The sequence below is a fragment of the Natator depressus genome, chromosome 5 (genome assembly GCF_965152275.1).
Source record: "Natator depressus isolate rNatDep1 chromosome 5, rNatDep2.hap1, whole genome shotgun sequence".
In the NCBI taxonomy this organism is placed as follows: domain Eukaryota; kingdom Metazoa; phylum Chordata; order Testudines; family Cheloniidae; genus Natator; species Natator depressus.
The window spans coordinates 1678796-1694296 of NC_134238.1; the positions used below are offsets into that span (position 1 = coordinate 1678796).

The 15501-nt window shown below is 57.7% G+C and overlaps 1 protein-coding gene across 7 annotated transcripts in view; it reads right to left on the reverse strand.

The window, feature by feature from the left end:
- RUSC2 (RUN and SH3 domain containing 2) overlaps window positions 1-15501 on the reverse strand; it is an 86946-nt gene that overhangs the window by 6808 nt on the left and 64637 nt on the right. For 6 of the 7 annotated variants that reach the window (XM_074952207.1, XM_074952209.1, XM_074952205.1 and 3 more), the window contains 5 exons: window positions 11864-12637; window positions 11263-11463; window positions 9842-9994; window positions 9178-9254; window positions 50-224 (listed from right to left, as the gene is read on the reverse strand). In XM_074952207.1, coding sequence (XP_074808308.1) covers window positions 50-224; window positions 9178-9254; window positions 9842-9994; window positions 11263-11463; window positions 11864-12637 — 1380 coding nt within the window. The remainder of the gene's footprint in view (window positions 1-49; window positions 225-9177; window positions 9255-9841; window positions 9995-11262; window positions 11464-11863; window positions 12638-15501) is intronic. The other variant, XM_074952212.1, reaches the window with a different exon arrangement.

Below are 15501 nucleotides of genomic sequence, written 5' to 3' on the forward strand. Positions count from 1 at the left end.
GACTGCCGCATTGGAGCAAACCTCAGCCCGGGGCTGAGCCAAACGGTACCTAGCTGGGTGGACGCCTCCACCACGCTCCAGGGGGTGTTCTTCCGCTGGCCGATGATCACGTCCAGGACGTAGGCCTTGAGCCCATCGCTCAGGATGTCCCGGATGGCCGGGCACAGGTATTTCAGGATGAGGTGCCCCACGTTGGGGCTCACCGAGCTGTTCCCGAGCTTGGCCTGGCAGCAAGCACATGGGAGGGAGAGGGTTAGTCACTGCGCGGCTGAGTGCTCTGCCTCCTGCTGCGGGGAGTTCCAGGGGTGAGGGATGGAGGCTGCACAGGCAGGCTGGCCTGCCTCGGTCACTGCAGGGAGCTGAGTGAAGCAAACAGCTCTGAGATGTGCAGTGCTCAGCCCCCGCAGCTCCCCACAGCGAGTGGGCCATGCCCAGTCAGGCTGCCTCCCTCGCAGCCCCTCGGGCCAAGGAAGGGCTGTTCCTCAGGCAAAGGCCAGTGCTGTCTCTACTACACCCTGCTGGGTACGGGCGACCCTCTCTGGCATCAGGCCTCCAACTACTCTGCGTAGTTGGCCCCACAGGTGTATTCCCAAGGCCCCAAACACCTCCCCGCCTCGCTGTTCCTGGGGCACTGGAAAACCAGCCCAGCCCCTGGTCCTGGGAGAAACACCCGCTGCCGATGCTGCACCCAGGGGCCCAACGGCCGGGGTGGGGCCCACGTCAGCCAGAGCTGGGGCGTTGGTGGAGCCACTTCCCCTTCCTAGAGCAAGGCCGGCGCACGCTCCTCCCCGGGATTCTAGCGCTGGAAGAGGCCAACTTCCGCGGGCGTCTCTAAGGCACCTGTCCCCGCGGTGCCTAGGTGCCGGTCAGGCAAACCGTGGGTGTGTCTCAGGCCCAGAGCAGGAGCGCTCCCTGCTGCCTACTCGCTGAGGCGTTGCCCTTACTCACTCTCCCAGGCACCGGAGCTGCCAGCCCTTCCAGGAGAGGCGTCCGTCTGGCGGCTGGGAGAGGCCCCGAGTCCGCACACCCACCCTGAGCTCTCCGGGGGCCTGTTTGCTGCTAGTTACGCCCCATGCTCCCATGCAGCTGGCATACCCCAAGCCAGCCCTGAGCCCGCATTTCCTGTCGCGTTGCTCTGCCCATGGCCCCCGGGCTGGCGCCAGGGCACAGGGCATGGGGGATGAACGGAGTCAGAGCAGCCCGTGTCACACCACCAAGCCCCGCTGGCAGCCGGGGCCTCGCACTGTGGCGGCACTGCTCCCCAGCAGGTGCAGCGTGGCCATGGGGCCTGGCAGACGGGGACCCAAGGGGCCTGGCCGCGAGGGAGTTTTTTGTTCCTCTTCTGGGAGCAGGAAATGCCGTTTACATCGCAAACACCAAAGTGTCAGGTGACCCGGGAGCTCCCTGCTTGCAAGGGCTCAGGGAGGCTGAAGTCAGCCCTGCGGTCCGGCTCTCAGTCCTGGGGATGGCTCTAAACGGGCAGGCCAGGCTGGGGCACTGCACAGAGCCCAGCGCTGGCGGGGCAGCTGTCATGGCGTGAGGGGGAGTCAGGGCCCTGCACCCCCACTTCCTGCGATTCACCGTGACTCTCAGCCAGCCAGTAGAACAGAAGGTTTATTGGAGACGACAGGAACACAGTTCAAACCAGAGCTTGCAGGCATAAACAAGATCCCTTAGTCAGGTCCTTCTGGGGGGCAGGGAGATTAGACCCCAGCCTTGGTGCTCCCTCCTCTTCTCCAGCCAACTCCCCAAAACTGGAAACCCTTCCAACATCCCACCCAACCTTCCCCCAACTCCTCCTCCAGCCTTTGTCCAGCTTCCCAGGCAGAAGGTGTCACCTCGCCCCAACTCCCCTCCTGGCTCAGGTTACAGGCTCAGGTATCTTCCCTCAAGGGAAGTCTCCCATCCCCAATGAAACTCCCCTGCAACATCCCCAGGTCAAATCCGCCCCCGTCCCTGCTGCGTCACATCTCTCCCCCCTTCGAGACTGAACTGAGCGGGGTCACTGTGACCAGTGACCTGGGGAAGTTCGGGGCCCCCTCTACGGGACAGCGCATCCGCTATCAGGTTGGCACTTCCCTTCACGTGGACCACGTCCATGTCGTAATCCTGCAGGAGCAGGCTCCACCTCAGGAGCTTGGCGTTGGCTCCTTTCATCTGGTGCAGCCAGGTCAGGGGAGAGTGGTCGGTGTAGACGGTGAAGTGTCGCCCGAAGAGATAGGGCTCTAGTTTCTTGAGGGCCCACACCATGGCCAGGCACTCCTTCTCGATGGCCGCGTAGTGTTGCTCCCGGGGTAGCAACTTCTTGCTCAGGTACACGATGGGGTGTCTCTCCCCCTTTTCATCCTCCTGCATTAACACCGCCCCCAGTCTCGTGTCTGAGGCGTCGGTGAACACCACAAAGGGCTTGTCAAAGTCTAGGTTTGCCAGAACCGGGCCACTGACCAGAGCCTCCTTCAGAGCCCGGAAAGCCTCCTGGCACTGCTCGGTCCAGACCACCTTGTCTGGCTTCCCCTTCTTGCACAGCTCAGTGATGGGGGCGGCGATGGCGCTAAAGTGGGTTCTCGTGTGTCCAGTACTTCCAGTCCTTCAACTGATAGACTCATTAGATCATTCACAGGATCAGGCACGAGGTGACTTCTTTCCAAACACAAAATTCTATTCAATGAGGCAAAAGAAAGCTCAGTTGTAGCTGTTCTGACTGGGAGTAGCAAGAGAGGAATTCCGACTTCTTTCAGCCCAGGAAACAGAGCACAAAGATCGGGTTGAGCCACGAGCGATGATAAAAAAGAAGTTGAAGTCAAACCTTCATTCATTCGTCGTGTGATATTCCACTTGTGACGAAGTGGGACTGCTCTTAATGTTTCCTCTGAATAGTGTGGGGGTGCCTCAGTTTCCCCTAGGCAGTTCTTAAGTATCTAGGTGGTGGGGTAAGGGTGTATGATCGTTGCAGAGCCCTGGAGGGCAGGTGTGTGCAGGGGTCTGGACACAGAGAATGGCCGACACCCTGTTTCCTGGCAACTGATGGCCTGGGCCCTTCCCTCTGCAAGGTGAGAGCTAAAGGGGTTGGAGAACAAAGGAATCAGGTGACCTCCTGGCCCGGGAAAGGAACAAAGCCCAGAGGAGGAGGGGCTGGAGGGAGTTTCAGTTTGGGGCTGGCTGGAGACCTGGAGTGAAGTGCAGACGTGGTTGTCTGGCTCACTGCCCCCCAAAATGGACCCGGCTGAGGGGGTCCTGTTCTCTGCACCTGCAAGCTCTGTTTTAGACCATGTTCCGGTCGTCTTTTAAACCTTCTGTTTCCTTGGCTGGCTGAGAGTCACATCTGACTGCACAGTTGGGGGGCAGGACCCTCTGGCTTCCCCAGGAGCCCCGCCTGGGTGGACTCGCTGTGGGAAGCGCACAGAGGGGCAGAGGAGGCTGAATGCTCCGAGGTCAGACCCAGGAAGGTGGAAGCCGGGTGAGCTGTGTGTCCTGCAGACAGGCTGCTCACAGAAAGGAGCCTTTCCCAGAGTCCTGACTGGCTTCGTAGGGAGCAGTTCCAGAGCATCGCCCGGGGACTCCGTGACACCACAGTGTGTTCAAATTCTCTATTCTCTCTGGAGCACACGGCAGCCCCATGGCTGCTCGTGCCTCACTCCACTCAGCTGTCGGTGTTTTATAGGACAGGGATCTGTAAAAGCTACGTAGAGGTTGAGTAGAATCTAGAAGTCGCTGTTGTAGATTTTTAAGAATCAAGCCTGTGTACTTTCTCAGTTGTCTTAAACACCTCTTGTCCTTTTCACTTAAGGATTCAATATAAATGCCTTCATTAGTCAACTTCTGGACTGACGTCTTTCCTTCTTCCAGTTCTTTTTCAATGGATAGCTCTCGGATTGATCCAAATGTAGGACAGAGATCTACTACTGTTGTAGCAGATGCCCGGATGGCCATTGTTCAATGGCCCAAGCGGTTTCCACAGTAGACTTACGAGAGAGAGAGAATGGCGACAGTCTTCTCTGAACGTAGTAGCAAAAGTAATCCCCCAGCCTCACTACTTAGATCCATCCCATCTTGGTAGATACTTTCCAAAGCCAGTGATAACAGCTGGAGTAATTTTAAGACAAGAGCCAAGGATCGCTCATGAGAAAGCCAGAGGTTTTCCCAGGTTAGACTAATATGAACTTCAGTCCCAGTGTATCTTCTATATTTTCCAAGATATTCAGTCTCTTTGGACTCTTGCTGAAAAAAGAATATAATGAAGACATTAAATGTATAGCTTTTTAAATGTCTTTTGAAGATTCTGCAGCTCGTATTAGCGCTAGTTGGAGTAGATGGCCTCTGCAGTGTGTATAGGAGAGGCTAGGGTTATACTTTTCTCTGAGCAAAGCTTGTGCTCCACCATGTCTTCCAGAGAAGTTTGCAGCTCCATCAAATGCAGAAGCAGCCATCAGTTTGGGGTCCAACTGACACGCATTTAACTCTTCTAAGATGTGGGTTGTCACAGATGCAGCCAATCTGTCTTCTATAACTTGAATTTAGATTCATAGATATTAAGGTTAGAAGGGACCATTATGATCACCTAGTCCGACCCCCCGCACAACGCAGACCACAGAATCTTACCCACCCACTCCTGCGATAAACCTCTCACCTATGTCTGAGCTATTGAAGTCCTCAAATCATGGTTTAAAGACTTCAAGGTGCAGATAATCCTCCAGTAAGTGACATGCCCCATGCTACAGAGGAAGGTGAAAAACCCCCAGGGCCTCTTCCAATCTGCCCTGGAGGAAAATTCCTTCCCGACCCCAAACATGGCCATCAACTGAACCCTGAGCATGTGGGAAAGATTCACCAGCCAGATACCCAGGAAAGAATTCTCTGTAGTAACTCAGATCCCACCCCATCTAACATCCCATCACAGGCCATTGGGCCTATTTACCATGAATAGTTAAAGATCAATTAATTGCCAAAATCATGTTTTCCCATCATACCATCTCCTCCATAAACTTATTGAGTTTAATCTTGAAGCCAGATAGGTCTTTTGCCCCCAATGCTTCCCTTGGAAGGCTATTCCAGAACTTCACTCCTCTGATGGTTAGAAACCTTCGTCTAATTTCAAGTCTAAACTTCCCGATGGCCAGTTTATATCCATTTGTTCTTGTGTCCACATTGCTACTGAGTTTAAATAATTCCTCTCCCTCTCCGGTATTTATCCCTCTGGTATATTTATAGAGAGCAATCCTATCTCCCCTCAACCTTCTTTTGGTTAGGCTAAACAAGCCAAGCTCTTTGAGTCTGCCTTCATAAGACAGGTTTTCCATTCCTCGGATCATCCTAGTAGCCCTTCTCTGTACCAGTTCCAGTTTGAATTCATCTTTCTTAAACATGGGAGACCAGAACTGCACCCAGTATTCCAGGTGAGGTCTCCCCACTGCCTTGTATAACGGTACTAACGCCTCCTTATCTCTACTGGAAACACCTCGCCTGATGCATCCTAAGACCGCATTAGCTTTTTTCACGGCCATGTCACATTGGTAGCTCATAGTCATTCTGTGATAAACCAATACTCCAAGGACCTTCTCCTTCTCTGTTACTTCCAAGTGATGCGTCCCCAGTTTATAACTTAAATTCTTGTTATTAATCCCTAAGTGCATGACTTTACACTTCTCACTATTAAATTTCATCCTATTACTATTACTCCAGTTTACAAGGTCATCCAGATCTTCCTGTGTGATATCCCGGTCCATCTCTGTATTGGCAATACCTCCCAGATTTGTATCATCCGCAAATTTTATTAGCACATTCCCACGTTTTGTGCCAAGGTCAGTAATAAAAAGATTAAATAAGATTGGTCCCAAAACCGATCCCTGAGGAACTCCACTGGTAACCTCCCTCCAGCCTGACAGTTCACCTTTCAGTATAACCCGCTGTAGTCTCCCTATTAACCAATTCCTTATCCACCTTTCAATTTTCATATTGATCCCCATCTTTTCCAAATTAACTAATAATTCCCCATGTGGCACCACATCAAACGCCTTACTGAAATCTAGGTAAATTAGATCCACTGCGTTTCCTTTGTCTAAAAAATCTGTTACTTTCTCAAAGAAGGAGATCAGGTTGGTTTGGCACGATCTACCTTTTGTAAAGCCATGTTGTATTTTGTCCCATTTACCATTGACCTCAATGTCCTTAACTACCTTCTCCTTCAAAATTTTTTCCAAGACCTTGCATACTACAGATGTCAAACTTAACAGGCCTGTAGTTACCCGGATCACTTTTTTTTCCTTTCTTAAAAATAGGAACTATGTTAGCAATTCTCCAATCATACGGTACAACCCCTGAGTTTACAGATTCATTAAAAATTCTTGCTAATGGGCTTCCAATTTCATGTGCCAGTTCCTTTAATATTCTTGGATGAAGATGATCTGGGCCCGCCGACTTAGTCCCATTAAACTGTTCGAGTTTGGCTTCTACCTCAGATATGGTAATATCTACCTCCATCTCCTCACTCCCATTTGTCATGCTACCATTATCCCTAAGATCCTCATTAGTCTTATTAAAGACGGAGGTGAAGTATTTGTTTAGATATTGGGCCATGCCTAGATTATCCTTAACCTCCACTCATCTTCAGTGTTTAGCGGTCCCACTTCTTCTTTCTTTTTCTTCTTATTTATATGGCTACAGAACCTTTTACTGTTGGTTTTAATTCTCTTTGCAAGGTCCAACTCTACTTGACTTTTGGCCTTTCTCACTTTATCCCTACATGTTCTGACCTCAATAAGGTAGCTTTCCTTGCTGATCCCCCCCATCTTCCACTCCTTGCAGGCTTTCAGCTTTTTCTTAATCACCTCTCTGAGATGCTTGCTCATCCAGCTTGGTCTACAACTCCTGCCTATGAATTTAGAAATGCATCTACTGGCCTACCACTGACATCAAGATAACGTACACAATAACTTAATTCTTGATGCCCATTTGCATCGGTGCATTCATCAGCCATGTATGCACATTTTTTGAATGTGGTGAGAGAGTTCTTCACTTTTTCAGCTGAGTCTTTCACTTTGTTGCACCACATGCGTCTAGCCAGTCAACTGAGTTTCCTGCAGAAAGACAGTGAGCATTTGCTGGGCTTGTTCGGAACCAGTGTTCAGCTCCAGGATGAACAAGTGACAATGCACTTAACACTGGCCTCCGGTTTGTAGCGTGTGGCATCTCTTGCTTAAATGGAAAGTAGGATGCCACAGCCACGTTTGTTCACGTGAACTGTGTTGTGTCTCCAGCATTCTTAACAGCCTCATTAAGTACTTCTAAAATTGGCTTTGAAAGGGGGCTTATGAGGCTTTCTGCATGTTGATGCACTCCAAAGGCCCTGCGTTTTGCTGCCTTTCCACGTAGTTTGTCAGCATTGGCTTTGCTGATCGGTCTCAGTGATTTCAGCTGAGCTCTCAGGGTGGGGAACCTCGCTGCGAGCGCAGGCTGGGCCGTCTCTTCCACAGAAACGCTGTCCCCCAGCAGGTCTAAGCACTTAGACCTGATGTCAGCTGTAGTGGTCACTTAACAGAACAAAAGACTCTCTATGGAGCCTAATCCGCTCTGTCTTTAAACAGTGGAGGGGGCTGGTCAAACAGTACTTGTGACTCAGACAGACCATCAAGCAAAACACCTGTCCCCGCCCTCTCTCCTGATGCCCTCAGTCTGCAGAGGCTACGTGCCCTTTACTCCGACAATAAGAACAACAACATTTCATCCCCCCCCCACCCCCTCCCCACACACACATTCAAGTGATTTGTAACCCAACCCCAGCCCAAATCTATCACTCGGGCAAGGCAGCTCTGTTTGCTGGATACCTCCGTAGATGAGGTGTGACTGTAAATACAATCTGGTCCTGAAGCCTTTCCCCCCTGCCCCCAGCTCATCACTAGCTGCCAGGGAGAGCTCATTTAGGCTTTGCTTACAAATCATCATTTGAAATGATTAGGTTGGCCAACATCGCCGACATGAATGCACTGACATGGTCATAAAAACAACAGCTGTACAAGGAAGCTAGTCTATGTTCATACTTTTCAAATCTATGATACTTTTTCAGATACATGTATTTTATCATACACTGTATATGCTTTTACAGTGTGTATTAATGTTTCAATTTCAATTCAAAATTTCCAAACAGTCACTAAATTGGCAACACTGCATGTAACTAGTTCACAAAATTGGGGGGGTTGGGGAAATTCAGGGGGGGTGTCGGGAAATCACTGGGGCAAACCCACGGTCGGACGGTGCCATTATCTCCCCAGAGGACACAACAAAGCCAGGACAGCCACAGCCCAAGCAGGGAATGGTCTGGCAATGCAGCTAGGGCCCCAAACAGCCTTGACTCTGCCCCCCATTGACGCCTGCACTCTCTGTGATTGATCACCACCGGGCCCAAGAGCATCTGGGGACTTAGATTACAGTCAAACCATTTCTAAAGCCGCTGGCTTTTTCTCTTCCTGCTGCTGGTGTCACCACAGGGCAGGCAAGGCTGCCGGGGACATCATTCTGCATGCCCAGCCTCGGCTCTGCTTCTGACTGCAGCCTGGCCTCTGACCCCGCTGGGCTTGCAGGGCCTGGGGCGGCACCTTGGCTTTGCACGGCCCTGGCTGGAAGGCACCGGGCAGGTGCAGAACGGCTCTGTCCTGTCACGGAAGGGAACGCAGGGAGCTGCGGCCTGCAAAGACCGGGCGAGCCTCGGAAAGGCCAATAGCAGGGGCAGCCCGCGGGGTCATGGTGGGGACCAGGCAAGTGGCTGTGACCAGCACAGTCACTCCATTCCCTGCTCCACCGCCTCCGCCAGCACATTCGTACCCGGGGCCAGGGCGGTGGCAGCGGGCGAGGTTATTGCAGGGCAGGAGGGGCCAGCTGCAGACCCGGGGCCAGCAGGACACAGCAGGTTACAGAGCCAGGGCAGGCGCAGTTCCAAGCTCTGGCACCCGGCACGGCCGACGACGGTTCAACAAATTGCTCATTTTGTAGCACTGTGGAAATATTACAATCCCCAAGGGTGTGAGCCCCGGGGCCAACAGCAGCACTGCCCCGCCCCCACCTACACCTGGGTCCCCGACCGCCCAGCCCTAAGGCATGGCCTGACAGCACCACTGGGAGGAGGTGGGGAGGGCCAGGAAAGGCAGCCCCGTGCAGGTCAGTGGGGCAGGGCGGGCACTGCTTTACCTTCACCCCCGGATCCCGGCTTGATCCGAAGTGAGCCACAATCAGATCCACGGCCGTGTTGATGGCCTTCACCAGCCCTAGAGGACAGAGACGGCGTCAGAGAGGGGCTGGCGGGGGAGCCGGGCGCTGTTTCAGGTGAAAGCGCGTCCCCAAGGACTCCAGCTGACGTCCCGAGTCTAGCTGGGAGCAGAATCAGCGCCCTCAGCCCCGTGCCCTGCGGCTGGCTGGCGAATGGGGCATGACACAGCTGGTGAAGGTTCACCCGGCGCACAGCTGTGGGGCATCAGCGCTAGCTGTCGGCTCCTGGCGTGACGTGCTGCCCCGGGGGGCCATGCGGGGGTTGGGAGGACGCCGTGCCGGGCTCTGTTCCTGCGGCAGGGCTCTATTTAGAACGCTGTGACGTTACGACGAGGTGCAGGAACTACCCGGGGTTGTGGATCCGTTAGCGCTGGCGAGCAGGGAACAGGTCTTGGGCTGGCCCCATCGGGAACCTGGCTAGGGTGGCCTTTGCGTAGATAGTGGGGCAGAGGTAGGGGGCTGGGCTCAGGGCCCGGAGGCAGGTTCAAAGCACCGACTCTCTGCTCAGGGTTGGCTGTGCCGTGAGGCTGCGCTGCCCCTCCCGGCGCTGCGCTTTCCATCCCCTGCTGCGGAGGCAGGACCCTACCTTTCTTCTGCAGCAGGTCGATGGAGATGGACTCCGTGTTGCCGTCCGGGGAGAGGCAGAACTCAGCCGGCGGCTTCTCCGCCAGCGAGAAGTACTCCGGGAAGAAGTCGGCGTAGCCCAGCTGGAGCTGTTTCACAGGCTGACCTGCAGGGCCTGGAGACAGGAAGCGCAATCAGACAGACACCCGCATGCTAAGGCAGCCCCAGGCCTGGCTGGGAATGCGCCGACTGGCTCCAAAGGTAACTGGCCGCAGCAGGAGCCTGCCAGCCAGCCAGGCCTGGCCCAGGGACACTGCAGCATGGCTATTGGCTTGGCACTCGCCCTGTCGGGCCCCCAGTCAGACAGTGACTTGATGGGCCTCCTGTCCTGTGTCCGTCACCCCCTCGGCTCACACAGCACACAAACACACTGCAGCAACCACAGCCCCAGGGGATGCTGAACCTGGCCCCTCTGCTCACAGACTGGGGGGTGTCAAGGGCCCCAGGCCAGACTTCCAGGGCCACCCTGCAACCTAGCCCCTGGCCTGGAGGATATGTGAGCTCGCTGCCCGACAGAGCCACACGGAGAATAGTGTCCCCACCGGGCCACGCAGCTGCTCCGTACCACGGTTAGTGGCACATGCCACTCTCACCCCCTCGAGTCTCCAAGGGGAAAATGATGCCAGGGCTCGTTAGTGTATTACCCCTCTGCCCTTTCCTGGTGGTGGTGCGGGTATGTTTGTCAAGCAGGCCGGGGGATGATCCCTAGAGCCTGGAGCCCCAAGGAAGCTCTGCCCCGGCCCAGACAGCGCCCCGGGGACGCTGAGCAGGGGAGTCGTTCTGCTTTGACCAGACACTCCTGGGCACAGGGCAGTCTGCCCGTCCCTTCCCCCTGAAGGGTGTTTGTGGGGGGCTGTTGGCACGGGGCAGCGGTGACTGAGGCACACCCTGCAGCGTGGGGCAGCCCAAGCACCAGCCGCACTTTCCCCGCGGTGCCCCGGGAAGCTAGAGCTCCCTGCAGCCAGTGCAGCCCCGGGATCTGAGCAGACGGACAGTGGGACGCAGGGCCCATCGGCTCCAAGGGCTGTGGGAAAATGGAGGTGGCTGCCACAGGCTCCTTTTTGGCCCAGGGGCTCCTGGCCAGTTCTGATGGGGCACAGAGGGCGCCTGCCCTAGGACCAGCTCTGCCTGCCCAGAGCTGGGGGACGTGTGCTCAGAGCCGCTCCCTGCCCGCTGTGCAGAGTGGGGTGGCTGGCTGGGCCTGTCGGGGGGATAAGCTCACACCTGCCCTTCCCCATACGGTCACCGGTGTGTTCCTGCCCCACAGGGCCAGGCCAGCAGCCCCGTGGGGGCAGGAGCCCATCTAACCTGGCCTGGCCCTGTGGGGCAGAAGCTGGGGGAGCGTGACCCATGTTGCCCCCCACCAGCGAGGTAGAGGCGCACCATTCAGCCTGCCGTGAACGTGGCCGGTGTTGAGGGAACCAGGGAACTCAAAGATGGGGTTCCTCCGGGCGAGCTGGGGCTCCTGCTGCCTCCTGTCCAGGCTGCCTGCTAACCCAGCCACCCCCGAGCCGCGGTCCAGGCCCAGGGGGTTCCTCCGCCTGTACTCCCGCCACTTCAGCGCTTGAGGGGAGAGGTGGTTTGCTAGCGGTGGAGGGTGACGGGGACCAGTGTGGGGCGGGGGGGAGAGAGACAGGGAAAGGGACAGAGACAGAGACACAGCACATTAGTTACAGTCCAGCCGCGCTTCAGAGATGTTAGAGGGTTTGCGTGCCAAGGGAACAGGAGCCAGAGCTGAGCAGCAAGGACAGGACAGGCCGTCGCTGAGGGGGGCAGCGAGCACACACAGACTGCAGAGAGTGGGGCAAGAGAGCAGCGCTGCCGGGCTGCCCTGGCGCCGGGGGGGCTCAGAGCTGGAGGGGGGCTGGGGGTCGCTCAGGGCCGGGCCGTAGCAATGGGGCGGCCTGGGTGCTCAGCGCAAGGCACCTGGGGGGCGTGCTGTCCGGGGCTGACCCACACTCAGTGCCCAGTAGCAGGGACGTACCATTGAGGGGCCGCGTGCCCACACTGCTCAGCGACCCCGAACTTCCAGCCTCACTGGTGCCTGTCCAGTGGAGCTCCGCAGGGCCCCCCGCTCGGCTCGCACTCGCCCCCTCGGATGCCAGAGGCGGGAGGGAGCCGCCATGGAGTCGGTACTCAGAGACCCGCGTGCTCTGCTCCAACGGCGCCTCCTTCCTAGGGCCTGGCCGGGGGCTCTCCTGGCGGTGCAGGGCATCAGCCTGGGCGGGCAGCGCGGCGCCTGCCGCGGGGGAGGCCCTGGTGGGAAGCAGGTTGGCAGAGAGCGGGCAGGACCTGCTGCGGGGAGGGTGGCTCTCGCCGGCTCTCTCCGGGGTGGGCGAGCCGGAGGAGGAGTCCAGGCTTTGGAAGAAAGGGGCCATGCTGCACACCGGAGAGTAGCTCCCCAGGGGGGACGGCCGGGTGCTCTCCGGGGCCGGCTTCTTGGCGTAGCCGTCGCTGAGGGAGGCGGCTCCGTCCGCCGAGCGCTGGGCCAGGAGCGCGCCATGCGGGGGGCCCCCCGCGGCCCCGGGCTGCTCCGCCGAGGTGGAGGACCGGGAGTTGGAGGAGGGCTGCTGGCTGGCGGGCCGGCTGCTGGAGGCGCCGTAGAGCTGCGCCAGGCTGGCAGCGAAGTGGCTGTGCAGGGCCCGGGCCTTGGGCTGCTTGCTGAAGTGGTGCTGGAAGACGAAGGGCTGGATGGGCAGGGTGGTGGGGCGCTGCTCCTTGCTGTAGCGCACCACGGCCTTGCTGTCCGCACCGCCACCTGCGGGAGAGACGGGGAGAGTGAGGGGAGCCCAGCCCAGCCGGCACCGGCGAGGGAGCAGGGGAAGGGCAGGAGCTGCGGGCGGGAGCCGCGGGCGGGCGCGTGGGGCTCCTGGCACTAGGCTGGCCGGGGCAGCCGCCTCGCTGACATTCGCTGCCGTGTAGGGCCCCCGGGCTGCGGGGAGACAGCCGTCAGTGGGGGGCGGGGGACCTACTCCCTCAGCAGCGGCTGCACCATTCTCAGCCCTGCCCTGCGCCCCCACCACCGCACGGGGCTCCCACTCGCTTGCCTCCTCCCCTGCAAGCCCCCAACCACCCGACATCCACCCCGCCTGGGGCCCAGAATAGCCTCACCCCAAACTCCTGCAACACCTCCAGCGGGACACGACAACCCCGTCCTCTGCACCACGCAGCGCTCAGGATCTAGCAGTCACCACCCCTGCCCCCCCGACGAGCCTGATCCTGTCCTGCCCGTCCCCTCTGCCACCATCGGTGCCCTCAGCCTGGGAGCCCTCAGGGCAGGGCCTGCTGCCCAGCATGCCATAGTGGGGGGAGATGCTGGCGGGAGCCGAAGAGCTCCGGGGAGGCAGAGGGAAGCCCCTGGCAGAGGTAGAGACAGGTGCAATTGCTAAGACACAACCCAGGCTCAGGGAAAACAGGGAAAATGCAGGGCAGGGGCCTGACCGTGGAAGGCCAGGACTTTGCCAGTGAAGGGTAGGGAGGCCCCAGAACATGGGTAGCTCCCCGCCTCCCCGCATGGTGCCCGGCCCGCAGCTCCGGGGTGGAAGAAGTAAGGTTGCCTCCTCTTGGGGGCACCTTTAGGGATCCACCTAATGAAGAGAGGGAAGAGCATCTTCGCAGGAAGGCTGGCTAACCTAGCACGGAGGGCTTTAAACTAGGTGTGACGATGTGACGCAGCAGGGAGGGGGGAGTGTTGACCTGGGAATGTGCCCTGAGGACGGGAGACCTGAGAGCCTGTCACCTGAGCCAGAAGGGGGAGGGGGAGGTGACACCTCTGCCCAGGAATGTGGACGGAGGCTGCAGCAGGGAACCTGCTGGGTGGGTTTAGTTTCAGTTTGGGGCTGGGTGGAGGAACACAGGGAACCCCAGGGCTGGGGTCTAAGCTCCCTGCTCCCCCAGAAGGACTTCACTGAGGGGTCCTGGGTGTACCCACAAGCTCTGTTTTGGACTGTGTTCCTGTGGTCCAATAAACCTTCTGTTTTACTGGCTGGCTGAGAGTCTCAGTGGATCCCAGGAAGAGGGGTGCAGGGCCCGGACTCCCTCACACTCCGTGACAACTGGTGGCAGCGGTGGGATCTACTGCACCCCGTGAACGGCGCTTCCTGCAGTAAGTGACTGGGGAACAGTAAAACGAAGGGGGATTGACGGGGACCAGGCGTGCTGAAGATTCAGAGAGAGACGGTTTCAGGGGGCGGTTAACCCCTGGGAGTGTGTGACCAGAGAGAAGGACTTTTGCAGTAACAGGGTCCCCCGGGGGATTGCAGCGAGCGGTCCCAGGGGCGGAGGAGTCTGCAGCTCGACCCTGGCAAAGAGGTGGTGACCTCAAGAAGGACTGGCACACTAGGGGCTTTTCCTGGAAACCGTGGACAGCTGCCCGGCCTGCGAGTGGCCAGCCGGGAGATGTACGCTAAACGCCTTAAGAGCGACCTGGTGGAGCTGTGCAGGCAGAGGGGGCTGCGCGTCGGGAGGTCCACCAAGGACCAGCTGATTGCCCAGCTGGAGGAGAGGGATCGCTTGGATGACCCGATCCCTGTCCCTGAGGGAAGCCGCCCGGCGGACGCAGCGTGGGCCCTGGGGCCTGACCAGGCTGGGAGGGGTCAGACTGCTGCCCAGGACACCCCGAGACCCTTCCTACCTATGCCTGGGGGAGGGGTTGTGGGAAGCCCAGCGAATACCGAGGGCCCCCTGACCCCAGCAGCCAGCAGGGGATCCTCCCAGCGGAGCTCCCCATCCCTGGAGCGGATGCGGCTGGAATGGGAGAGGGAGAGGAAAATGAGGGAGCTGGAGGATCATGAAAAACAACGTCAACATGAGGAGAAACAACGTCAACATGAGCAGGAGGAGAAGGAGAAACAACGTCAACATGAGCAGGAGGAGAAGGAGAGGGAGCGTCAGGAGAAGGAGAGGGAGCGTCAGGAGAAGGAGAGGGAACGTCAGGAGAAGGAGAGGGAACGTCAACATGAGCAGGAGGAGAAGGAGAGGGAGCGTCAGGAGAAGGAGAGGGAACGTCAACATGAGCAGCAGGAGAAGGAGAAACAAAGACAGCATGAACTGGAGCTGGCCAGGCTGAGGAGCAGTGGGGCCCCGGCTGCGGTGAGTGAGGGGGGACCCAAGACTGCAAGGAGCTTTGATAAGTGCTTCCTGGCCCAGCGGAAGGAGGGGGAGGACATAGATAGCTTCCTGACGGCCTTTGAGAATGCCTGCGAGCTGCACAGGGTTGACCCTGTAGACAGGCTCCAGTTCCTCACCCCCTTACTGGACCCCAAAGCCGTGGAGGTCTACAGCCGGATGACAGGGGCAGAGGCAGGGGACTATGAACTGTTCAAACAGGCCCTGCTCCGTGAGTTTGGGCTGACCCCCGAGATGTACCGGAGAAGGTTCCGGAGTCAGCGTAAAACGCCTGAGGTCACCTACCTACAACTGGTCAACAGGATGCAGGGATATGCCCGCAAGTGGACAGCGGGGGCCCAAACTAAAGAGGACCTGCTTGACCTGTTTGTACTGGAGCACCTGTATGAACAGTGCCCTTCCGACCTGAGGCTGTGGCTGGTGGACAAAAAGCTCGCGAACCCCCAGCATGCAGGGCAGCTGGCCGACGAGTTTGTGAACAGCCGGTCAGGGGGT